The 27,059-nt window shown below is 37.5% G+C and overlaps 1 protein-coding gene across 1 annotated transcript; it reads left to right on the top strand.

Moving 5' to 3' along the window:
• Positions 1-3,437: 3,437 nt before the first annotated feature.
• Positions 3,438-9,072, top strand: LOC124961420 (guanine nucleotide-binding protein G(I)/G(S)/G(O) subunit gamma-5-like). The gene is made up of 2 exons (XM_047519977.1): positions 3,438-3,537; positions 8,701-9,072. The coding sequence occupies exons 1-2, from the start codon at positions 3,438-3,440 to the stop codon at positions 8,925-8,927; spliced, it is 327 nt and encodes a 108-aa protein (XP_047375933.1). The 3' UTR covers positions 8,928-9,072.
• The last annotated feature ends 17,987 nt before the right edge of the window (positions 9,073-27,059 follow it).

Below are 27,059 nucleotides of genomic sequence, written 5' to 3'. Positions count from 1 at the left end.
ACTCTGATTTTTCTGTAATGTGTTTACCCCCAGTTTGGAGGCACAATAGACGGGATTGCACATCTCAGAGGGGCTCAGTTATTGCACCGAGAGAGACATACTCACTCCATTTTTAATTTTTTCTGATGTCTGTATTTGCCATAATACTCATAATTAGGGCCATTAAAGTCTTGTTCTATTTACTGTATATACTTGACCTTAAGTCACTTGTGTGTTTGTTTTGTATGTTTTCTCTTTGATGAGCTTGAAATCATCCAAAGAAAAACTGGGAAAGTTGGAATCCAGGCAATGGGACTCTCCTTGTGAGTGGGAGCGCACCAGGTATAAGGATAGGATTTGGATCCTAAAAAATTCTCAAGGATGTGAGAATTCTCAATAACCTTAACTATGGATGCTTGTGGAACAATTAGGGTTCAGAGGAGCATAAGAAACCTGGGTGTATACGGTTTTTGTGGTGCACATGAGAGAAAGTAAAGAGAAAGAGACTTCTTGGCTCATGCTCTGGGGATTAGTGGATCACCTCTTTCCCAAAGACCTTGGATCAGACTAAGACTTATTCTCAGAACCTAAGATATATTGGGTGATGGTGCTATTGTGGTTTCGATATTAGGTGTCTCCCAAAAGCTCATGTGTGAGATAATGCAAGAAAGTTTAGAGATGAAATGATTGGGTTATTAGAGTGCACTAATCCCCTGGATAGGGATTATCTTGGGCTAATTGTAGGCAGGTAGGGTATGGCTGGAGAAGGTGGATCCCTGAGGGCATACCTTTGGGTTTATATTTTGTCCTGGTAAGAAGAGTGTTTCTCTCTCTCTCTCTCTCTCTCTCTCTCTCTCTCTCTCTCTCTCTCTCTCTCTCTCTCTCTCTCTCTCTCTCTCTCTCTCTCTCTCTCTCTCTCTCTCTCTCTCCTTCCTAGTGTGATGTTTTTAGCCACTTTCCTCCACCGCACTCTTCTGCCATGATGTTCAGCCATACCTCGAGCCCCAAGGATTGGAGATGGCCATCTATGGAGTGAGACCTCTGAAACCACAAGCCCCCAAATAAACTTTTTCTCCTTTAATTATTGTTTTCAGATCCTAGCCACAGCAATAAAAAAAGCTGACTAAAACAGGTGCCCTCCTGTTTTCAAACGAGTCAATTTGCAAACAAAAGAAAGAAGCAGACACTTACACCAAAATGGCAACCTGGTTTCTGTTCCTGGAGATAAACTGAAGCAGAACTTGACCAACTGTCCTCCATAAGAGATGAAGGGGATTGGGCGAGGCACCTCCTGTAAGCCTGTTACTTTTGCCTGTAGACCAATGGCCATGTTAACTGCTTCTAACTGGCTGAAATGGGCCCGATATTTTTGATAGAGATTTTTTCTAAAAGGAGTATAGAACTCCAGAAAAAAATTAGTTCTGTTGGTCCATTTCACTCACCCTTCTGAAGAGCCCCACGTTGGGCATCAACAGATGATACTGATGTATTGAGAAGAAACTCCATTCTCTGCTTCTGTCAGCAAACGAGGTCTGCCTAAGTTGCAGGTATCTGCAGCCAAGAAACATACTGCAGCTTTTAGTGGTGGGCTATACCCTCCCAGCAGATCCCAGCAACTCACCACCAACTTCTTCTTTCTGGGGTCTTGTCTCATGAATTCAAAGAATGAAATCAAGAGACTAGGATGAGTCAAGAGTAGGATTTATTCAAGAAAAGAAACGGAACTCCTGCAGGCTACAAACCCATCAGGGGTTGCATCAGACCCCATCCGGGGTCTGAGTATAGCAGTTTAGGAGGTTATAGAGCACTTGGCTCAACACTAGTAGTCCAAACCTATGCTAATTAAGGTTTGAAAAAAATACCAAGGCTATTGGTCCAAAATATGCTAATTAGGGTTTGGAAAAGCACTAATACTAATGATTGGCCCTGAATCCCATTCAGGCTTGCCTTTCTTCCAGTTTCTCCCTGCTTCTCAGGAACCTAGAGGCTGATGTCAGTGAAGTGTGCATGCTTGGTGAGGGGGTGGGTGGGTATAGAGGTGCATTGTGGAGAGGGTTTCTGCAGCAGGCATCTGCTCCATGTGCAGGCCAGTCTGCCATTGGGTACCAGGTCTGCTTGCCCTGGCTCACCTTTTTGCTGGCCCGTGTTGCCTCAGGCTGGCCATGCCTCAGGCCTACACCAGCATGATAGGTTATGCCCGGGAACCCTGTGCTTCAGTCCACCCAGATGCCTGCTCTATGGCTTCCCTGCTTCCCGTCCACTTCTCAGCAGGGAGCAGTGGGCTGGCTCCATGGTTTGGTAGCCAGGGAGCCATATCGATAACATGCAAAGAATTATATTGACTTTTTTATGTAAGTGCTAAGTGTTGCTTTGTGGCCTAAAATATGGTCTGTTTTGGAGAAGATTCCATGAGTCACTGAGAAGAAAGTATGTTCAGCTGTTGTTGGATAAAATAGTCTATAGATGTTAATTGCCACACCAAAAAAAAATCAGCAATGGTAGGGTCAGCAATTGCCAATAGCACAAACTATAAGTAACCATGTACCGTATCTGGCACTAAAGCAAGTAACAGGTGCCAACTATGTCATTTGCAGCAGTAATAATTGCAACAGTATTAATAGTGGAGACAGGAGTCACATAAATCAATTAATGCTAAAAGATGGTAAAAATACATTTGATAAATAGAGAAGAAAATGTGATAGGAAGGTAGAAAAGAGTTCATAATTTCAAAAAGTGAACAGAGAGAATACAGGAGAGATGCAGCATGTAATAGTTATAAGGAAGGAGGAGAAAAATAGAAGTAACAAAGGAGAGTGAAAAAGTGAACAGTAGCATTTGGCTATTAACAGGAAAAGAAAAGAGAGAAAGAGAAACGAGAGAAACAGACAAATGAAAACAATACAAAACAAGCCCAAAATACACTAGTCAAAAATCCTAACCTCGGAGCTGAAGAAATGGCTCCTTTTGGAGGGCGATCGCCTTTCGTGCCGAAGGACCCCGGTTCAAATCCCCTGCCGAGAAAATGAGAGGAAAAAAAAAAAAAAAAAAAAACTACGAAAAATATTTAAAATAAATAAATAAATAAATAAATAAATCCTAACCTCAAGAGAAAAGGCAAGGAAAAATAACTGCATTTTAAAAATGCTAAAAGTAAGAAAAAAGAAACAAGTATGTATATGTATATATGTCCATGAACTGATCAGCACAAACAAACAAAATAAAGTTCTTAATGAAAAATGAAGAAATCATTTCCACCGCAGTGGTCAAAATAGTCTACAAGAGCAGATGGCTCCTGTCTATGCCTGACTATCTCTCCATTTCTTCTTGAGCTATGTACTGAGAGCAAGGGCAAGGGCTTTTCTCTTTTTGTGTTGCTCTCTGAGCTGCCAGTTGGAGTGGCCTAAGACCGAAGCTAGTTCAAATAATTCTCAGTTTCTTTTCTCCCCAGTATTAGTAGGATGGGGTGGGAAGTACCATCAGTTAGTTTTGTTTGCACAGACCAGATCAATGAACTCCTGGGGAAGATCCTGCAGAGATCTATGAGTGGAGTTCTGGCAGGTAGCGATTAGGTCTAATCAGGCCTCAGGGGTTTTGTTGGGTGGTGTCTGTTCTGGGGAGGAGATTAGATCAATATACTCCTAGGGCATTTGCTGATCTCCACTGGAAGTCTGGATCTCAGGAGCCTCCCAAGGATTCTACTCATGAGGCATGGGAAACAATCCTTCACCCACTCTGCTGCCCATGAACACAGCCTTCCCTGGCTTCCCAGACTTAGTCCTTGAGTATATTCACAACTGCCTGTTTGGTTCTCCCACCGGCTTCATATGGTCATGTGAGCCACCAGACTCAAAGTGGGAAGAGAGTTGGGCTCCCCTTAGCTTTACTGACTTCAATCTCCCTGGGTAAAATATTCTCTGTGCCTGTTTCACTTCTGTTCTACTAGGTACACTCTAGACCACAAAGTAGGTGCTTGCTGGGACAGTGTACCAGAGTTTGCGTCACCTCCTGGCTCTGCCAGCATGGCTGCCTCAAGATGGATCCCACCTCAGCTCTCCACAGTCTGTTGGGAAACATGGGGCACTTTTCAAGCACTGGTGCACAATACAACCTCTGAATCAGCTAAGAGCAGGCTGCTTTTCTGCTCTCAGTTTTTCCATACTAAATCTGCCTGTTGAGTTTCTCTCTGTGTTTCCCCTTTCTCTGTGTTGAATCAATGCAGCTACTACTGCTTCCACTGCTGCCACAACCAAGGCTCCAGTTTTTCCTCTTTGTTTAATGTACCCAAAATTCTGAAACTCTTAAAATACTCTGAGTTATAGTAAAATCTCTCTTTCACCCACTTGCAGAGAAGCAGTACTCCTGCTGCTTGAATCTCAAACTACAGCCAACAGGAATGCAGCCTTCCTCTAGTCCACCATCTTGAATTTCCTGAAGATTGCTATTGATTTTCTGATAAGTAGGTGGATTGAAATAAAAATCAAGGAAATTTGATCCTGGTGGATTCTTTTTCTTTTTTTTTTCCCTTTCTCTTTGTTTCTCCTCCTCCTCCTCCTCCTTCTGTTTTGCTAGTTTCTCTATCATCCAAAGAGCACATTTTCATATTCATATACTATTTATTGAGTCAACATTCCCAGGCACATTTTGTCATTCACTAAAGAAAGTCTAGGAACCTCTCTTAGGAGGTGTTGATTTATACATTGCTATTTCTTCTTGGCACTCCTTGAAAGTATAATCAACAAATTATTAATGCAATTATTTGTTTAGTGCCTATTTCCCTCCATAGACTATAAGCTTCAAAAGGGAAGGGTGTTTGTGTAACACATTCATTTTTAGAACCCTGGTCTAGCGCAGGACTGGGCACATAGACACACAGTAAATATTGCTTGGACAAATGAGTTGACAAAAACAAAAAACAAACAAACAAAAAACTGAGGCTGAGAGGTTAAGGTTATCTAAGACCGTACTGTTATATTAGTCACAGCATATCTGTGACTCTAACTCAGGCCTTCAAGAGAAAGTTAAGTAAAATATAATAAACTTGCACTTAAAGTCACTTCTTAATTTAGGAAGATCAATTGACAGGATACAAGAAAGGACATGGAGGCAAAAAGAAAAAGAAAAAAATGCAGTCCCTGGGTTTAAAAAAAGTGAAGTGGGTGCTTCTATTCTGTTTGATCATTCACACTCCAGATCATAATTGTATTATGTATATAAGTACCTAATCTCTACAGAGAAATACCATTGGACCTACACAGTCTATTTACTATAGAATAAGGTAGAATAAGTCAGGGTTCCTACTATATACCACCCAAAGGAATTTGTTACAAAATTCCTAAAGTATTTCTCTCATCATTTTCCTCTTTTCTGCTGTGGAGTACTAATCTCAGGGGAATCTAGGTTAGTCTTACTTGCTATACTGATTTTATGCTTGAAAATGAAAATGGTTAAACTGTACACTTTAGTAGATTCTAGATTTATTATGCTTTGAATTTTAAAGTATTCCACAGAAATTCATTTACAACATTCTTTCTTGAAAATCCTTCACAGTGAGCAAAAAATGTTTAAAGTTCCAATAGATAATACATAATAAAATCTGATATTATTTTATAATATAAAATCCTTTGAAGTCATTCGGGAATAAACATTATTAAAATTTCTTGCAGGGATAAATACAAAAGTAAAACATACTGTAGCAGAGTTTGGGGGAGAAACATACTACAATGTCCTGAGTTAAGATTCTGAGGAATTTTCATTCACAGTAATAATTGCCAAAATACAGGGTCATTTTCCAAGAAATTTATGTTTCTTGGACTTTCTGCTCCAGCTGGTGTATTGATTTCACAGTGCTCTGTTCCAAATCTCAGTTCCAGCTCATTGCTGATTCTATCCTGCAGTGATTGCAGAGGATGATGGTGTAGGGTCTTGAGGGGGAAGAAAGGGGGGAGGATGGAGGAGAAATTCATCTTAACTTCGAAAAGCCCAGTACTGACCTGCATTTTTTAGGGTGATCTAGTCATTTAGACACGGTGATTGACTACAGATCCTCCCTGCTTCTGTTTTTTTTCCATGCAAGAGAAGACAGGCTGTTTTTGCAATAACCTTTCTCGCTTCTGCCCACACTGGTGGCTCCATTCCATGTTTTAAATCATTGTCTTCATGAGGTTTAAGTAAACCTCCTTCCAAAGCTCTTCAAATTCAGTGGCATATTGTAAATCACATGCTGGCTTTTTCAATTGCCTGGGCATTATTTTCAAGATCTTTGACTAATTTTTTAAAAGCAACAGATTTGGGGCAAAAGTTTGGCAACATTTTCTGCTTTATTTGCCAAATGCTGAGTTTTAACTCTAGAATTTCCGTTCATCTCAGTCGTAGTTTAATGGTTGTGCTCTCTCATGTTCACTAAATAATCATTTCATTTCACTAATTATGAGTGTCCTTCAAACTCTCCCTGGGGACTTATAATGCCTCACAATGGCTCCTAATCAGGTTCAAACTCTTCATGTGTGTTTTCAACTCCCAGCATTCTGAAGTGACCTGGAAGCTCAGCCGACTTACCACTCCTGTAAAAGGCCTTCACTCCTTTCAGGGTTGCTGCCCTCCTCAACATGGCATGTAACTTTTGCTTTCCTGCTTTTTTGATTAGTTTCTATGGCTTCCCAGCACGCCCTCTTCATCCTCAAGATCCAAAGATTCCAACTCTGATTTCTCTTTCTATTCTTTCCTAAATTGGCCAAGAACATTTTGGACACTTCTTGTGTATCAGCTTGGGTACCAGACACACCTCGGTGGGCATGCCTGTCCTGCCATCCATGTCACATTTTCCACATTATTTTATATCTCTCACCTTCACTCAGCATCCTTTTCTTTCCTTTTTATTGTTTTATTATTCCTTTCCCCTTCAACGGTCATATTTGCATGTAATATAGCATGTATGTATATCTACATACATGTTTTATTATGTACAGTCATGAAAGTCAGATATAATATATATATTATATATATATATATATATATATATATATATATCTTACTTGGGTGTATGAATTAAAAATGTATAAAATTTGCCTTACTTTGATTTTGAAATCTTCTGCTTTAAATATCTATTTTACTTTTCTTCTACGTTTTTATTGGTGCATTATAGTTGTAGCATCTTAATCTATAGAATAAAGACTATAAATTGTGATGAGGATTATATGTGTAATATAAGCAACATGTTGAGCTCATATTAAATGCTAAAATGTTAGATCCATGCATTTTTTTACATTATAATTTGCTTTAGTTATTTTGTGTGGTTGAGTCCTGATATATCAGTAAAAAACCCCTGAAGAAGAAATATCATATACGTTTCCTTTGAAACTTACAAAATGGCTGTTCTATATTGAGTCCTTATAGGACCTGAAGATAACAAAAAATAAACTGGAATACAGATTGATCTGTTTTCTGAAAAGAGATGAATGAATTGTGATCAAAGTCTATGGAAACTGGGCTAGGAGCTCTTATCATGAAGAGCTAATCCTAGCATTGGTTAGTCAAGACTCTGGAGCCAAACTACCTACCCAGTTCAACACTGGCTCTGCCACTGACTAGTTGTGTGCACTTGCGCAGTGTTATGGTTTGGATATAAGGTGTCCCCCAAAAGCTTCTGCATTAATTCAGCAGGTTGGGAGGTGAAATCATTGGATTATGAGAGCAGTGACCTAATCTAATCAGTCCATCCTAGTTTGAATGAACTGACTGGGTAGTAACTGTAGGCAGGTAGGGTGTTGAAATAGGTGGGTTAGCGGGGGAGTTCTCCAAAGAGGCGTCTTCCCTGCAGTCCCTTACCCTCTCCGCTTCCTTCCTGACTCTGCCATTAGTTGAACAGCTTTCCTCCACTGGGCCCTTTGCGCATGATATGCTGCCTCATCTTGGGCCCAGAGCAAAGGAGTCAGCTATCCATGGACTGAGACCTCTGAAACTGTGAGCCCCAAATAAACTTTCCTCCTCTAATTTCTTCTTGCTGGGTGTTTTGGTCATGGCAACAAAAGTGCTAGCTAAAATAGGCAGTGTCTCTGGGCTTCAGTTTCCTCTTCTGTGAAATATGGATAAATAATGGTTCCTACCCTCTAGGTATGTTGTATTAAAAGAGTTTTTACATACAAGCACACACACAAACACGTGCACACACATGCTCACTCATAGTGTTTGGCACATAAATGTTTGCTGCTATTACTGTTATGCTGTTGTGATTACCAGAACTGGGTAAAAAGAGCAACTATTGTTACCTTAAGAAGCAATCTAAAATAAAGAGGATAGAAAAATTCAGATAGACTGAAGTTATGGAAAACCTTATTCCTTATAAATTAAAGTCTCCTGGTTTCAGTTTTCTTCCTTCCTTCCTCCCTCCCTCCCTCCCTCCCCCCTTCCTTCCTTCCTTCCTTCCTTCTTCCTTCCTTCCTTCCTTCCTTCCTTCCTTCCTTCCTTCCTTCCTTCTTCCTTCCTTCCTTCCTTCCTTCCTTCCTTCCTTCCTTCCTTCCTTCCTTCCTTCCTTCTTCCTTCCTTCCTTCCTTCCTCTCCTTCTTTCACTATGGAAGATTGCACCACAACCTTGTGGATGCTGGGCAAGTCCTCTGCCATGAAGCTATATTCCCAGCCCTTTTTGAAATTTTATCTTGCCCACTGCTGGCTGCCTAGTCATCTGGCCCAGCTGATCAGCAACCTGCAGACCTTCTGACCGAGGAGTTGGCCCAGCCCTGGAATTCTCCCTGTCTGGCTCCTCCAGTGTCACTGCTATGAAGAAGGTGGTTCAGCAGCTCCAGCTGGAGGCCGGGCTCAAGCAAGTGAAGGTTTTCCAGGCTGCAGACTGGAAACAAATCTGTCTGCAGAATGCCCAACATGATCCCCTGCTGACTGGAGTATGTTCAAGTACAAATCCTTTCAGACCCCAGAAAGTCTGTTCCTTTTTGTAGTCAAATGAATCTTACTGAGGTTTCCCAAACCACTGGTCAAGAACCAGTGAATATTCAAGAGAGCTAAATTTGAAGCCTGTACAAAAAGCTTCCCTATAACACATGTGTCATAATATAATCTTCTATTTTGTCAGTCCTTAACATCTCTGAATTTTCATGAATTTCTATTTCACAAGGATAATTATTTTATAAACACTAGCAGCAACATACAACAAAATACTTAACAAAAATAAATAAATGAATAAAATTTTATCTTAGGACAGGATCTCACTAAATTCCTCAGGCTGGCTTGAACTTGTGATCTTTCTGCCTCAATCTCCTAGTAGCTGGGATTACAGGCATAGGCCACTGTGATCAATCCAGTCTGTTTTCCATAAAAGGAGGCTAATTCTCACATATAAGGATTCTTTCAGATAAGTCACTAAAACACTTAACACTGTGACTAGTACAAAGAAAATCCTCAAAAATGTAATTGATATTGATATCATTATAATGATAGTATTTTACTTAATTTATTATTAAATGAACCCTTATTTTTCCCAATCAAGAAAGAAAGAAATACTGCCAACTAAATAATGATGGGCTATCAAGAACAGATATGCTCCATTTTCAGGTAAATAAAGATGTGGGGAAATGTCTTAAGACACACGAGACTCTTGACTTTGCTGAGTGAAGCATCACTGAAGAGCTACTCTTCCCCACAGGTTCTACGGTTTGAGCTGTGGACACAGTGTGAAGAGAGGTGCAAAGCTCAGCCTCTGGGTGTGTCAGGGCTTCAAGGATGAATTCTTAGATTTCAAGCCTGGGTGTGAGAGAGTACATTGTTTTTATTTCTGAAAGCACGGTAGAAAGAGACAGGGAACTCATGCCTTTGCATAGTTTCCTTCTTCTTCCCCAGTAGCTGGCCATAGAGTTTCAACTAAACACAACTAAATTGTCTATGAAATATTCTTATTACGGCCTTTTCTCAGGCATTTCTACTTTAAATTCAAAACACAGACATTGCATAGAGGGTTTCTCAGCTTTCTAGGTTTTTCTTTTTAAACCACAGCTGTGTAAGATTTTCATCCCATTTCCTCTAAGTGACCACGAGTAAAGGCCTTCCCTTCTCTTTTTTCTGGTTCTAAGACCCTAGAGAATAAATTGAGTTCTTGGAATATTGCCAGATGTGTGATAGGTCTACAAGGAAAACAATAAGCCATCTTTTCTGTTTGGAAAGACTAAATTCAGAGACTACTGCCCTGACAGGTTAGACATAAAACTAGTCCTCTCTCCTCTCCTCCAGCCCCTCTTCTGATTAGCTTTCCTTTGAAGGTTGACTGGGATGAGTTAAAGTAACTTTTCTCATCCAGATCCAGTGGATGTGGGGGTGTTAAAATTTACACACAGAACTGAAAACTTTGCGACACCAGATTCTAAATCATCACTATCACTGAGTTTAGTCTAGTGCCATGGGCCTCATCAGACACATATTTCTCTCTGTCATAAGGGATTTGGAGCTAGCTTATTTCAAAGACTTAGAACACAACTGTTTCCTTTTCATTCCTACACATTCTTCATTCAGTATTAATCTAAATAGAGTTTTAAAAATTGTGCCTTATTTTATGGCCAAGAAATGCTGCAGCGTTCATTCCTACTCCTCTTTGTAAACATATGGCACTCATCTTCCTGTCACTATAAGGAGGAAAGGACTCATCAGAGATCAAGAAAGGGATCTCAGTGTAGGAACCGTGTGGTAAGAAGAGAAGAGCACTCATGCATATTTGCACAGATTTCCTACTTACAGCTGCAAACACGTATGTGTTGCCCCACCTTACTGGATCATAGCTGATGTATACTGGAGGGGGTCAGCTAAACAGTCAAGCACTGGGAGAAATTTCCCCACCCACAGAGCAATAACATCTTAGTGCCATTATGAAGCAATGTGAGCAAGACCCTGTGTGTCACCAGAAAGAACAATTTCTTACCTTAAGTAAACCTAGATGGTAATTTTTAGATGTAATGGATCTACTACCTGAAACTGAAACTGAAGCATATGTAATTTCTCAGCAAAACCCATCTGACCAAACCAAATTAAGACAGAATATAATCCATTGGCCAAAACACTTCTACAAAGTGACACCTGTCTTGATCCTAGTTTGTAAGATCCTTGAGAGTAAGGACAATCTGTCTCCTGCTGTTTTAGAACAATGCCTGACAACTTGTGTGTCCTGAAGAAATGTTTGCTATACTGAGTAGAATTAATATTCAAGCTCCCAGCTATGACTACAACCCCAGTGTAAAGAAATACACTTTGTAGCAAACTGAAGAAATTAAGCCACAATTTCATCAACCAAAGATGACCACTCTTGAATCTGAATTCAGTGTTCAGAATTCCAAACTCATTGGAATAGTATACTAACCATACCATAATTTAATAAGTAATTTCAACAAAAATCCAATGGATTCTCATTATAGAATATTTATTTTTTTACTTTATTTTATTTAAATTGTAGGTGGACACAATATCTTTATTTTATTTTTATGTGGTGCTGATGATTAAACCCAGGGCTTCACGCATGCTAGGTAAGTGCTCTACCACTGAGCCACACCTCAGCTCCAGAATTTTTTAAATAGTAAAGTAGAAATTCTTTCCTAACTTACAGGCATAAAGATTGTGGCAGGTACAATTCCCAGGAGCAGACCCTGGGATGAAATCAGGTATTATTGAGGTATAACATCCAGGAAAGAAAGAATGAGAAAGCAGGACTGGATTTGGGGCTGCTGGAGCAGAATACAGGTTTGGCAAAGTCTCTCCAGTCAACAGGGTTCCAGAGCAAAGGCAGAGCAAAGGCTGTCTATCCAAAGAATCTCATGTCAGGTGGAAGTGCCTGGAACATTGGTTTCCACTGTGCTCAATCAGTGGTTGGCAGCCTCCCAGGAACAGTATGAAATTAAACTAAAAGTGGAGGTGGATCCAGACAAACCTAATAGTGTAGCACTGACAGCTACCACACTCCTGGCAGCTGACCTATGAGACCTTTCTTGAAAATGGATTGGGGTGGGGCCTCCTTGCTGCCCACAGAGATACTCTCACAAAACAAAACAAAACAAAACAAAAAAACTTTACCTGTGTTAATTTTATTCCTGGGTGTGATTTTCTTGACCTAGGCTTCTAAATTATTCTATCATCCATTAAATAGATCATCACTTCTCAAAGAATTTTAATGTGACCACCTAATATGACATTGGATGCTTTATTGGATAAAAGTTTTCGAATCCTGGAAGAATATATGTCCTCAATTTTTGTGCTGTCTACAACACCAACATAAGAAATACAGAAACAATACACTTTTTGGATTAATTGGCATCATTATTCTTCCCTCACTTTCTTAAGTCTAGGTTATCAATTAGACAATAAATTAAGTCCTAACTTGTAATAGTGTCCATTTTTTATAGCATAAATATTCCTACCATAGTTGATTGCAAGCTACCAATGTGATACCACTCAGAGCAGAGTTGGGAAAATATGCACAGTAGTACACTTATATAATACCTCTTCCATATAGACACAATATCTATATATGACCTCCAGCATAGATAAGTCTAGTGTGTTCAATGATAGTATACTAAATTATATTAAAATACCTAGTGAGTGTTGAGTTTTAAGTATTTATTACTTTTATATTTAATATAATTTACTTAATTATAAGTTCATATAATTTAATTTTTATAGATTTCATGTTTAATAATGAGCTAACTGAAGTTTTGAAAATTTAACAATAGACTCTCAAGAACTGGCATGAGCTAACTCTAGCACACTACTGCAACCCAGAACTTCACCTTTTAGGGACCTATCCTGATGTAACTTGAGGACAGATACACAAGGACTCAGGTGGAAGAATATTCATTGCAGTGTTGTTTGTAACAGGAGAAACTGAAAATTATATAATTGATAAAGTATGATTAATTTACATCGTGTAATATTAAACTATTGTTTCAAAAAATGAATTAGGTTATCCTGTATTAAGATGTATCAATCTCAAAAGAAAGTTACAAATACATTCAAGCAGTGTGATAACAGTGATGTAAACATTTTAAACATAAAAACACTTAAAATCTAGAGTATAGAGATATGTGCTTATAGTTAAAATCTAAAAACATGTATGAACATGAAACACACAAGTCCAGGATAGTATTTAACTCTAGAGAGGGGAAGATGGAGGAGTAGGGCTTCGTATCAAATAATATTTTAGTTATTTAAAGAAGATGTGACAAGAGAGAAAATGCTCAGATGATTTGAGCAGTAGTTAGAACAGAGGCAAATCAACATTATGTTTATCTGACAGAAGTACACAAAATATCTATGAAATATTCTTACAGTAAAATAGAATTTATATCCACTTAAATGTCTAGATCCAACTCCCAACTTGAAAAACAGAAAACAAACAAAAAAAAATGTTAAATAGAGCTATTGGGATGCAATTATTGAAATCTGAAATGTGGGTTTCTTTAACAAATAAATGGCAAGGAAGAAAAACAGAGAAAAGAACAACAAATTTACAGAGCGTTGAGACTTGTAACAAATGTTGCAATTATAGACATTAGTTCTGATTCAGACAGACAAATTCTGAAAAAATATAAGAAAATTTGAATACTGAGTCGATACTAAATGATATTAAGAAATTATTATTAACTGTTAGGGGACATATGATATTGTATATATATTTTCTAAAGAATCCTTGCCTTTTAGAGATTAATGCTAAAAATGTATAGGTGAAGTGATATGATGTCTAGAACTTGCTTCCAGATAATCTAGTGGGGTGGGGAAGTGGGTAGGAGAATGGTTGAAACGAGTTGTTGCTTCTTCTTTTATGTGTTTGAAATTTTATATAAATAGGACTTTAAAAAAAAATAAAGAGAAGAAGGAAGAGGGGGGAAAAAAGGGAAACAAACGGGAGCAATGTAAATATGGATTAAACCTAGGTAGTGGAACATCTATTATATGTAACTCTGTGTCATTTATTTTCTATATGTTGGTGAGTTTGAAATATTACATAATTTAAATTTTTATAAACACATTCAGAGTGCCACACACATAAAATATACTCTGGCTGTATTTTAGATACCATGATCCAGCCTCACTGTCGGGAGACAGATATGTTATCAGCAGTGACTCTGGTCTTCCCACAGCCTGCTCCTCAAACATGCCAGACACTTGATTTACCCTCCTACCAGATTCTCTCAGCCCCTCCTCAGATAGTGGACCATCACTATCTAGTGCCATGAGCCAGACATTAACCCTTCACATCCACTGAAACAAAAAAGCCTCAATCCTCGCCACACACCAAGGAATTTGACTGCCACTCTCGTAACTCTCCCTTTCTTTGAGGAACACTTTGCTCCCTGGCAAACATCAAAGTTACAAGGTCTGTGCATGGAAGATGGTGACCCCTTGAGTACAACATGCCTTGTTCTCAAATATATGAAGAGGGCATTTTCATGTTCTCTTGTGTTTCCTTCAGTATTCAATGAATTTGGGTATTTGGAATGGTCACACGCTCCATGATCAGAGATTTTCTATCAGTCACATATTTCTAGGTCTATCCAGCCATCTAGCAATGAGAACAGAAATTTAGCACCTGTGTATGTTACTCTGAAGTGTTATCAGGCCACTTAAATGTGGCAGAAAGGTTTCAAACCCTTCAGAGTGAAAGTCCTCATGTAACACACAAGCTCACATTCATCAGTGCAAATTAAAAACTACAAAAGTTTTTAAACTACAAGATACTCCCCTTGGTGACCACTAACAAAGCAGAAGTCAGGCTTCTTTAAAATTAAATTAATTATAAAAAGAAAACAGTACGAACCAAGGGCAGAGAACAATATTCACATCTTTTGGAAATATCATATTTGACTTTTTTAATGTAAAACTTTTTTCAGAACTTGTAATCTTAGGTGCCAAGTTTAAATCTCTTTTTTTTTTCAGTATAAACAGAAAATTTTCCATTGATCCACAGACGCCTGGAGGTACCTGAATGATCTGTGCATGAACAGAGAGAAGATATACTGACTACTGAATTAGGCTCTGTGATAAATGACTTACTGCAGAGGCAATATGGAGTTATTCAGAGTGTGAACTTCATAGCCAGAGCGTTTGGGTTCGAATTCTAACTGTATCTTATATATTAATTGTAGAGAGCAGCTCTATCCTCTTGTATCTGAGATTCTTCAATATGGAGATAATAGTACTTACCTCATAGGTATGTTATATAATAATTACTTAAGTTTATAGATGTAAAGCACTAAGAATATATGGTCATTTAATACTCCAAAAGACTGGTGCCATTTTACAGAAAAAATAAATAACTTGCTTAAGATGAAAAAATGAATCAAGGATTTGAGTTCAGGTTCAGTCCAAAGCTGGTATTCTTTCCACTACTCACCCTGTCTTCTGTACATTTGTGAGTACATACCAATCTCCTATGTCAGTAAGAAAGCCATATTCATGAAAGGACATGATGTTTAACAAACTCAGGTAACTTTAGGATGTTTCAAAAAAAAGGAATTGAAAATGATGAGACTTAATTGTCCAGTTTATATATTGAGAGATTCAGATCAAAGAATGAAAGAGATTTGAATAAGTTGGATTTGGGGTATCAGATGACTGATACTTTCAAGTGTATATTCAGAATATTTGAACTGTTTGATGTTGTATTGGCTTCCATTAGTTAAGAAGTTGTATCTCAGACACTGACAATAAAAATTGTTCCAGGATTAAATATGAAAAGGTCATGAGTCATAATTCCATTCAAGTCATTGTGAGAAAGATGTATTACATAAGAGGTGACATTTGAAATCAAATGAGAAAATATGTTAAAGTCATCTATATATTTACAAGTTGTGACAAAATTTTCACATATCATTATGGGCTTAATTGTGTTTTCCAAAATGATATATTAAACTCCTAAGCCTCAGAACCTCTGAATGCAATCTTATGTAGAAATAGGTCTGCTGTGTTTTGAATTTCATTTAAGTGCGTGCCCCAGTGTGGCAACGTGGAAACTGATAGAAACTTTAAGAGGTGGAGATTAGTAGGCAGTCCTTAGATCATTTATGGCCCTGCCCTCAGTAAGGAATACTGTCTCCTGAAGTGAGTTGTTATAAAAGTTGAGCACGACACCTAAATCTCTCTTTGGCTTCCTATCTGACCAACTGATATCTGCCTCTTGCACATATTCCTGCCATAATGCCATCCACCATTAAACTCTCACCAGAGACTACACCAACGGGGATGCTCAGTCTTGGACTTTCAGCTTCCAAACTGTGAGTTAATAAACCTTTTTCTCCAAATGTTACAGAGTTTCAGGCATTTTGTTATAGCTATAAAAAACAGACTAATACAGAGTATCAGACAGATTGACCTTAAAATGAGGTCATACTGAATTTGGATGAACTCAAATCCACTAAAACTTAAGTTCTTATAAGAGAAGAGGCATGGAGATAGACAGTAGAGGAAATACCAGATAAAGAACCAGGCAAAAGTAGGAGTGATTATGTCAAGCCAAGGACTAGGAGCAGCCACCACAAGCTGAGAGAGAAGTACAGAGCACAATTCTCTCTCAGAATCTTAGCCAGAATTAATCCTGTTGGTGCCTGGATTTGAGACTGCCAAATTTCAGAACTGTGACAGAAGACATTTTGATTGTGTTAAGCTAACCAGTTTGTGGTACTTTGTTAGAGCACCCCTGATAAATTTATATACACATATGGGTTAATTCAATGACCACTGTGAATAAATGATCAATGATTTAATAGCACATTTCTGTGCTGAGAACACTTTTTTTTTTTTTTGGACTGTTCTTATTTGAAGTGTGTCAAAAGTGTTTAAAACACACATGGAAATTGCGCTTGAAGGGTTGGGGCACTTGCCTAGCACATGTGAAGCACTGGGTTTGATCTTCAGCAGTACATAAAAGTAAATAAAATAAAGGTATTGTGTCCATCTACAACTAAAAAAATATTAAAAAAAAAAACTGAAGACCAAAGAAATGACAGAAAGTATTATTTGGCATTAAATGCTACTTAATATTAAATGTACAACATAGGTACCACTAATCTAATAAGTAGAACATTTTCCTGATAAGAACAGTGAAATCACAGTTATAATCTGTGATCAAAACACCTACTCAAAGAAAATATGCAATTATTTGAAGGTGCCTTTTAAAACAGGTTTAAGTACTATTAGTTTAAAAAATAATCATTGAAAACATAATAATAAACAGTGAAAGAAAGCTTTGGACTTAAAGAGTATCTTTAAGGGGTATCATTCAGATTAGATCCATGCTTTGTTTTCCAGACTCACTGCACCTAAGCTATACCCAAGGATGCTTTAAATATAAATATAAAAATAAATATAAATAATTTATTTATAAACATCACTGAAAGATGTAGATGGGTACTTGCAGTGAATATATATAGGGACAATATAAATTTTACAAGCCTAAAAATTATATACTTGAGGTTTGCTTTTAGTCTTGATTTTATATTTGCATTATTCTGCTTTGAATTAATTCTTACTTCCCTATGAGCAAACCAGTGATAGAATACACTAAAGATTTTCAATGAGGAAATAGAAAACTCATAATAACAAGAGGGAAAGAAATTTAAATAAGTGTCTTAGAGATTGGAATCCAATTATGATTACGGAGATGCTGGATTCATGAATTCTAAAGGATAGAGGAATATAAATCCAAAATCTACACAGTACTCCTTAGTAAATTCTTCAATTGCAGGTAAAATAGATGCAGGCAAATCTCCTGTGAATTTAAGACATTAGGTTTTTAACATATCAACTCTATTTTACTCAAGAAAGGAATATGATAAAATACTATGCAATAAAAAAATGAAAGTATAAAAGCTTATTTTCTTTCTTCCTCTAAAAGAAATTAGGCAATGTTAAGCAGAATTAAAATTGTATGATTGATTCTGGAAAAAGTTTTCATACCATTTGTGTACAATTAAGTTAATCTCATACACTTCAATATTTACATCAGATTTACCTGGTGAATACATTTCTTTGTGAGGCTTCTTAGCAACCCTGATTTTACTAAGAACTGTTGGGTCCTTCAGGAAGCAGATGCTGGTATGGAGTAAGGAGAGTCAACAGCTTATTGGAGAATAGTACCCAGGAAAAATCAAAAGATAAGGTTAGGGAATGGGGCAGGGAGAGTCTTAAGGACATGATACTGATCTGACACCTATAAAATGGAAAGGGGAAAGCAAACAGAATTTTGCAGGGAAAACCTCACATTAGGAGGAGATCTGGCAAATTCTCATCTAATCCAAGGTAGAGCTTGGGGAAAATATTGTCTGTTAGTAGCCTCTAAGTGGTCAATTACTGGCTGTAGGCTGACTGATAAAGAGTATAGCCTCAGTCCAAGAGCTGAGGGAACATTCTGAAGACAAAGCAACTGGAGACTGATCTCTAGTTGCATTCCTTTTAGCAGAATTACCTTTTTTCTTGAAGCCAGATCTAAGCATTACGAGGCTGCTACACAGAAAACCTTACAGCTCTCCTGTCCACAGTGTGGAGGCTTGATTCTACTCTTCTTTCTGCCCTGAATCCCCTTTCAAGACCTGCCCAGGTATTCTCTGAGTCCTCTGCAAAAGTGTCATCAGACCTGTCTACTAGAAAGACCCCAGTACCAGACTCTCCAAACTTCTCCCACCCTCATTTTCTCTTATTCAAATATATGTTGAGAAGAATTAAAATCACTCAGTCTCTAGGAATTAGAACTAGTATTATGATCAACTACTTATGGGTTAAAAAATGCATTTTCCAGGTCATATGGCGTTACTCTTTAGGTAAGTATCCAATACAAGCCACAATTTTATACCCAGCCCACTTGCAAGTTAGGGAGAAGAAGTACTTCCTATATTACCACAGATCTCTGTTTTGACATATGTCTATATGCATCATCATCAAAATAACTTGATGTGTTTTAATAAATTGAATTAGTTTTCTATTTTCGAAAAAGGGTTTCTGACTTTGTTACCTACAGTGGTTTACTTCTTACATAAATGAGCCAGTCCTACTCTGTTTTCACCATTTCTTTGGATCAGAAAATAAAAGTCATCACTTCAGCATGGATATGAGGGTAAATTATCTCATCCTCCCTGAGTCATAGTTCCCATGTCCTATACGACTACTGCTCAATAGTCTGAAGAACAAAATCAAGTTTTTATTTTTAAAATCCTCTATCACTTTTAAAACTACAATGAAGGGAGGAAAAGAGAATTCATTTCATTTTTTCTGGTTATTCCAAAAATAACCACTTCTGTGAACTCACTGCTTCCAATCTATGTGCTAAGGCAGAAGTTACAAACTCAAGAGGCTCAAGAAGCCTAAGTAGTTATCTCAAATTAAAGAAGCAGGCAGTGGAGATGTGGGGGATTAGTGAACTGGACCACAGAGACCCAGAATGAAGCCCACAACTCTTTGCTACCTGGTAGGACTGTAGATGCAATATGGTCAAACATTCAATTTTCCAAAAGAAAACAGCAATACAAATGTTTAGGTGGCAAATATTTTTGGAAGCAATCTGGACACCTATGAAATTATAAATGTGCATACTCAATGTATCACACAAAAAATACCCTATCAAGTACAGAAAGCCATGAGTAGTCTGGTATTTATTTATGGTAATAAAAGTGGGGGAAAGATAAAGGGTTGTCAATAAATGATTGAGTAAATAAATTGGGTACATACACAAATTTGGGAAGCCACCCATGGTCTGTATGGAAATCAAGCACAGCCGGACCATTAACCAGGAAAATTTGGTCTTAGGAACTCTCAGCTCATGATTATCCTGTGTTAGTTCAACCTGGAAATTCAAATGCAGGCCCTAGATGTGGGAGTGACCCACTAGAGCCAAATGGCTTGCTTAACTCCACCCCCTATCCTATTTTTCACAGAAGAAGCTCTTACTGGTTCCTGTTGATGGTTCCTTTTGATCCATATGGCTATAATAAACCAAGTGGGGGGGGGAGACTCCTGGGGGTGTGGGGGGCTTCTTTATTTGTTAGAGCCAGACCCTTCTGTACAGCTCAATCAGTCATGCCCCTGCTTCAAAGATAATTCTGTCCTCTGTCATTATTCCTGATAAATAATTTTCATAGCTTTTTATTTTGCAGCCAACCCATCCCTCCTACAGGAACCCTACCCCTTGCCCATGCAGGATATGCAGCAATACACAAAGTGGAAAAATGTATATAAACAAACCTATCAATGCATCACCTTCTTTTTTTCTTTCCTTCTCTTTCTTTCTTCTTTTCCTTTCCTTCTTCTTTCCTCACATCTACCAGTTTTTTACAGCAGCTAAGTTTTGCTCATGTTCCTTAAAACATCTGCAGTACAAACAAAACAAAAAATTTGCCTCGGAGCTGACTTCTCCCTTCTGTGGTTCCTTCAGTGGTATCATTGAGTTATGCAAATGTAGCCTTGGGGAAAGTATAACAGCACCTTTTATTTGACTTGACAAACCTGCACCTCCCTTTGGTATTTAAAGAACTAATTTGCATTAGGCACATTCAAGAAGGAATAACCTGTCCCCTGAAGTCCACTCTCTGGGATTCAGTCTGCAAGATCTGTGGAACAAAACAGATGGCTTCCAAGACCCAGTAGTAATACTGTTATAGAAGGTAATAAAGAAATAGCTTGATGAGCAGCTGCAGCACTGAGGCTTTGAGAATTTGAAGTTCTCGGCTTGTTGCTGTAGACCTCCTGAGTCTGACTGTAGTACTGGGGCAGTGACTTCTAGGTAGAAGCTCCAAGTGAGTCACTAATAGCCCAGGCATTGTGATCCCCAGTAAGCTTTTCTTTCCCTGAGGAACCACTTTCCCTTCCTGGGTTGCTCTGGAGGGGCAAGACCTTGCCCCAGCATTGGAGACAGTGGGCAAATCTGAATGCTTAGTTGGATTCTCCATTCTGTGGACTATATCATCCAAGATGGCTGCTCTAATTTGTGTAGGTTAGAACATTTGGAGACACTTTCAAGAAACCATTGGACATTTGATCTGAGCCAAACACTAATTCTGAAAAAAAAAAAATACATTAGCTTTAAGTCTTTCATTAAGTTTGACTAAAATAAAACAACCATGAGAAATTTAATTCAATAAATACTTATTGAGTTGGCAAAGTGTGAAGCAGAATACTGGGCATGATGGGATATAATTGGGTAAAAATGATAAACAAAACTCGATGACTAACCTCCACGAACTTAGTGTCCAGAAGCAGGTTATTGAATATGGAGCCAATAACCACATGTCACTATTTAAATATATTGAACTTAAATACTATTTAAAATTCAGTTTCCAAGTTAGAGTAACCACATTTCAAGTGCTCTATAACCACATTAACATCATCATTGGAAGTTCTACAGAAAACCACTGGTCTAGAGTGGGGAATAGTTATGCTTTTCAGTTTCGCACATCATCTGGGATTTGTCTCAACTACTCAACTCCACAGTTGTAGCTTATAAGCTAGCATAGACAAAACAAATGAGCATGACTATATTCCAATAAAAATTTATTTACAAAAACTGATAGCAAACCTGATTGTCCTGGGGACCACAGTTTGCTGAATCCTTGTCCAGACAAAAAATAGCTAATTGCAGTATAAGGCTGTAACATAGGAATAGAATAATTAACTTTGTGTGGCAGTTCAAACAGCTTTTATGGCTGCATTACATGTACTAATAAATGATTTTTGTTAAGCATTTACTTTACATGATTTGTTACAGAGCAACGAATACACTTAATCATGTTAAACCTTTAATACATTACATAAACAATATTCTGAATACCAAAATACAGAATGTTTATCAGATTTTATGTTCATCACTGTTCAAAATTTGCATCCTTTATGGAATTCTTATTAACTTCATGGAAACCTGTCAATCTTTCCTCTAGTGGCCATGAACATTTAAAATTTCTGATTCTGCACAAGGAATGTCAAATATTTGTTACATGCTTCTCTAAGTAGATAAGTAAGCTTTTCAAGAAAAGAGTTTATGATGTTTTCATCTTTTATTTTTTAGCTCAATTCCTGGCATAATCAATACTTATGATAGTTGTTATTGTTGCTATTACCGTCTCTAGTTTACATAGTCAAATATTTGCCCATTCTCTAAATGTTTTCCAACCTACAGAAAAGTAATATGAAGAGGATGATTAAGTGGGAAAAAAATACCTTCCATTTCTGAATAGAAGAAATATAATTAATCAGAGAATGTTCCTAAAAAATCTAACACTTTGGAATATAATTTTTATGTATAATGCAAAATAAAGGAATTAATGGTTTAACATAAGACTACATTCCATTTTTTTCATATTATAAAACAAAACTTAAAAGACCTGTTGATACATATAAATACCTAGAAGAAAGTCTGAATAACTTCAGATGCAGATATAATAAGATAAAATTAAAAATAAAATTTTTTATAAAATTGGGCAGATAAACTAGATAGGTAAAATTTGTTTTTTTATTACACTTCAGGTATTTTACAAATTCAGATTTTACAGTTCTCTGAAATCTCCACCAAATTCATAAATCAATTTCTAAAACTCCCAATTAAACATGTAAAGGTTTGAAATACTTCTCAATAGTAATGAATGTTTCTTCCTGGAGCTGAGTTCAAAAGTAGTCTGATAAATATCCCCACGACATTTTTCAGACAGGGACATTTGCTTCATCCTTAATAGCAACACTTACATGGATAAGAATCTCCAACAATAAACCAGCCAGTTTATATTTTGTATGTTTGTCTTTTACTATTGAGAAACACTGACTGCATTCCTGCATAAACTAAAATGATGCTTCCAAATCTTCTACTGGATACATTTTAAAAATTCATTTCAATTATTAAGCTGATGCTGCTTTGTACCACATATGGGTTTTGCTTCTCTGTCACGTTTCTTTAAATTCTGTTGCGGACTTCTTTCCTGCCTTCTGAAACTTCGATTGAACAAGGACCCCTATCATATCTGGATATTAATCTGCAATGAAATGCACATTCCCTGCACCCTGAATATCCTTCCTTGTACTAATGCTTATAAGTTAAGTTCAGAACTTTATTAACTAAGGGATCAGGTACAGGATGAATAATAATCTTCTTTAGAATTGAAACTAAAACTAAATAAAAAATGAATGAAATCTACTGCCAAGTTCCACCTTTCTAGAAGATAATATCCTTCATGGTGTTGTTCATCCCCTTAGACTCTGTGCTAGACTGAGGTGCATACTCATAAAACTCATCTTCACTTTCCTTTTGACATCTGTACCATTCAAACTAAAGTGCCAAGCAAGGAAGAGAGACCATGCTCTGTGACTGAGCTCATAGAGCTTACCAACTGGTCAAACTGAAGATCTTCACCCTTCTGAGAAATCTGGACCATATCTCCTCCAAGGGTTCAGCTTTTACAACTTCAATTTTCTTTACAGCTTAAATAGCTAATTCTGTCAGGAGATTCTTGATATCATATTCACCAGGCTTGACATCTAGGTCAGTCCTAATATTTGACGTGGTGATATGCTTTCTTTCCCAAGTGGAGTGAAAATTGGAAGAAGCACAGTACTTATTCACTTTGTTGATTGGTGCTGAAGCTTGTAGCTGGGGACAGTAATTTCTTGGTGGTAACTTGGATCATCTAATTCTGACTGACTCAAGCACTTCTGAGAATTAAGCATTTGGAGTTTAATGACCCAAGACTCAAATGAATGACTTCAGATCACTTAGAAATAGCAGTTGAAGCACAGAGTTTGTAGAAAAAAAACACCACATTTGGAAATAATCCATCTAAAAGCTCTTTCAGTCTTGAGCTTGTACTTTGCAGGCACTCAAGAATCCATCTAAAAGCTCTTTCAGTCTTGTCAGTCTTGAGCTTGTTCTTTACAGGTACTCCTGGGGCAAAGCAGCAGAAATTTGCCATATATGAAGCAGAGTATGGAATGTTGAAGGAATTTCTGTCATCTAACAACAGGATGCAGTTGATGAAATTTTTTGGTTAACAACTCCCATCCCTGGTCCAAGTGCATCTGCCATGTTCTTCAGGCCTCAGCAGACCCTGCCTTCGAGTCACAAAGCCCCAATTTTCATCCTTGAATCCCCAGCATTTAATGCAAGTTCAGCATCTAGTAGGTGTTCAATAAATATATTAAATTAGTATAATAAATGTGTTAAGTTAGTATAGCTATGACTTGGTATTATTGTCAGCACCTTCAGAGCCTATATAACTAGCATTTTGTAGAAGTTTTATTTTCTAGGTATTTTGTGCTTCTTTTGCCATTGCTTACATCCTTGCAACTGTTCAATATTGTGTCTGTCTAAAGATTCACTGAAGCCGTGAATTCCCACATACTGTTTGATTCATCTAAATTCTCAACTCATGCCCTTTTTGTTCTTAAGTGTCACATTTTCAAGTTACATCAGTTATTATTTTCATTCATACATGCTTTTTCTAAAAAAAAGTATGTGTGCTCATTTCACCAGGTGTCATGATTTATATTTAACTGAAAGCAGTTGAGTTTTTACCTAAAGCTTCTGTGAATATGTTTTAAGTGAATATAATTTACATATTAAATTTGCACTTTTATGACCAGTAGTTATAATTGAGAGAAAGGGATATGGTCACATGGGAAATGAAAGATTATTTTTTAATATGAGACTTTTTTAACACACATTTAGTTCTCATTTCAAAATAGATATGTAAAAGCAACCATTCGTAGTAGGTTTCCAGAGTAACACAGGAATATGATAACAGAAAAATGTTCTAGAGTATATTTATCATCTCTATTTTAATATGGAAAATATTGATTTAATATCAAATGTAACTTACTTCCCAAATTTTCAAATCAAGTACATGTATCAGAAAAAATATCAAGAAGTAAAAACCCTTTCGATTGTCTGAAAATATTATCAAATTTAAATATTTTATATAATGCATAAATCATTGTTTTCATTTATTTGTGGTCCCAATTGGAGAAGCTGTGGCAAATGTGTCTTTTTCCTGGGGTAAAGCTACACCAGTGGCAGATGATGCACAACTATTGAGGTGGTAAAACTTTTACTCCATGCTCCTCACAATCAGAGACCACAGAAGTAGACTTTCTCCTGGAGGGACAACAGGACGTTGCTATTGTCTTCTTGTTCCAGAGAGGTGATACTCACCAGTTCTGAGGCAGGAGGATAGGGATAACAAGATGGTGGAATATGCCAAGATATCAGCCACGTCACAGGACAAAGTACCTGCTTGTATTACCCACGTGGTTATGAGAATTATCTGCCCACCATAGGACCATCCATGTTGCTATGGGAACTCCTGCTCTGGGTATTAACAGAATCAAGGGAAGTGGAGCGAGGACAAGTGTTAACCCTCTGGAAAACCCCCACCAAAGGCAGATAAAAGTCACTGGGGTTTCTGGTGGACAAAGACAGACAGAGCTCATCTGCTCTGCTTTGTGGAGCGTACTTTCATGCTCTGGTTGCTTCTGTATGTCTTGCTCAAGACTTGGACTTGACTCTACTCAGGAAACAGTTCTATGCCACTATGGAGTCCACAGAGATTTATCATATCATCATCCCACAGAAGCTCATGATGGCCCCCTACATTGATGTCAATGAAGTGGCGGCTATGTAGAATGTCTTGATAAAATATTAGTGTTCCAGGAGAAGGATATTAATTTCACAAAAATGCATAAATCTGCTACTTCAGTAAAATTCCTGGGGATCCAGTGAACTCATGCCTGTCTACGTACCTGCTCCAAAGAGGAGAAATTCTCACAGATTTCCACTGCCTACCATAAGGAAAGAAACACACTGTTTGGTAAATTTTATTGAATTTTGGAAGCAATATATACCACAATGAAGCATACTGTTCTCATCTATTTATCAGATTTACCAAAGGACTGTCTTAGCAGGTGTCAAATCAAGTCAAAACTACAGTGCAATTACAGTGAAGCTACAATTTGTCTATGTCTGGTGGTGATGCTTTTGGCAAATGTGATGGAAAAATTCTAGTATTGACTCCCAAGGTCTTAGAGCAAATCCACATATTTTAGCAGTTACAATCCTCTTTTGGGAAATAACACTTGATTTGATCTGTCTTTGGTAGAGAATAAAAGTTTGATCTGAGAATGGTAAGTGGCACAGGACACAATTGCTATCACAAAAGTCATTGTCTGACATCCTGTTCATAGCATTGGTTATAGCTGATGGCTTTCTATTGTTCAAGTGAAACTAAAATATAGGGGTCCAGATAAAGCAAACTCTGAAAGTTGCATTAGCAAGTGACTTTCATTCCCTGTGATTTCGTTGACTATGCCTTTTGCTCTGCCACTCCTCTTTCAATCTCTATTTATGTCTCTTGGAGAGTTTCTCAATATTATTGAAGGCATCAGGTGGCCACAACTGAGTCTGCAGAACCATCAAGGTTGACCCTTTAAAAAACATGGTGGAGAAAGTGGGATAGCAAAATCCTCTAATGGTTTATCCTGTTTGCTTTGCCAAGAGGAAGAGAAAGCCTTGAACAAGGATGTATACCTGCCTTCTCTTCTCTTCTCTTCTCTTCTCTTCTCTTCTCTTCTTTTCTTTCTCTCATCACTTTCCTACTCAGAGCTTCTCTGGGCCTTATCCAAGATTCTGAGTTTAATGACCAAAACTGAAAACCTAGATGGAGCCTCCATGCTAGGGATTAGAAGTTGGTAGATGACATATATGTCTTATTATTGTTAATCTGAGCTCTGATCTTTTGGAAACTTCAGTACTTAAGGAAGGAATCCTTTCTCTAGGTACACAGAAATGGTATTACTAAATTGGAAGTCAGGACTAACACTTAGATACCTTCATGCTTTTAAGCAGATGGACAAAAACTTGGCTTTATTATTGGTTTGTATGATTGATCTTAATTAGGAAGAGGAAAAGGGCAGGTTGGGGGTGTTGCACAGTGGTAGAGCACTTGGCCTAGCATGTGTGTGGACTTGAATTCAATCTCCAGCACTGCAAAAAAAAAAAAAAAATAAGAGCAAAAAGAATTCTAGAGACAATGGAATATGAAGTTGCATAGCTTGAAGTCACAGAGAACCCTGGAGGATCA

Source organism: Sciurus carolinensis, chromosome 12 (assembly GCF_902686445.1).
Source record: "Sciurus carolinensis chromosome 12, mSciCar1.2, whole genome shotgun sequence".
NCBI lineage: Eukaryota > Metazoa > Chordata > Mammalia > Rodentia > Sciuridae > Sciurus > Sciurus carolinensis.
Note: the sequence above shows the minus strand (reverse complement) of the source record. Positions and strands in the feature narration are given on the sequence as shown.

Coding starts and splice junctions, on each gene's coding strand:
- LOC124961420 (XM_047519977.1), top strand. CDS start 3,438: ATGGGGTGGGAAGTACCATCAGTTAGTTTTGTTTGCACAGACCAGATC. Junction 3,538..8,700: donor TATGAGTGGAGTTCTGGCAG/GTAGCGATTAGG, acceptor CTGACCGAGGAG/TTGGCCCAGCCCTGGAATTC.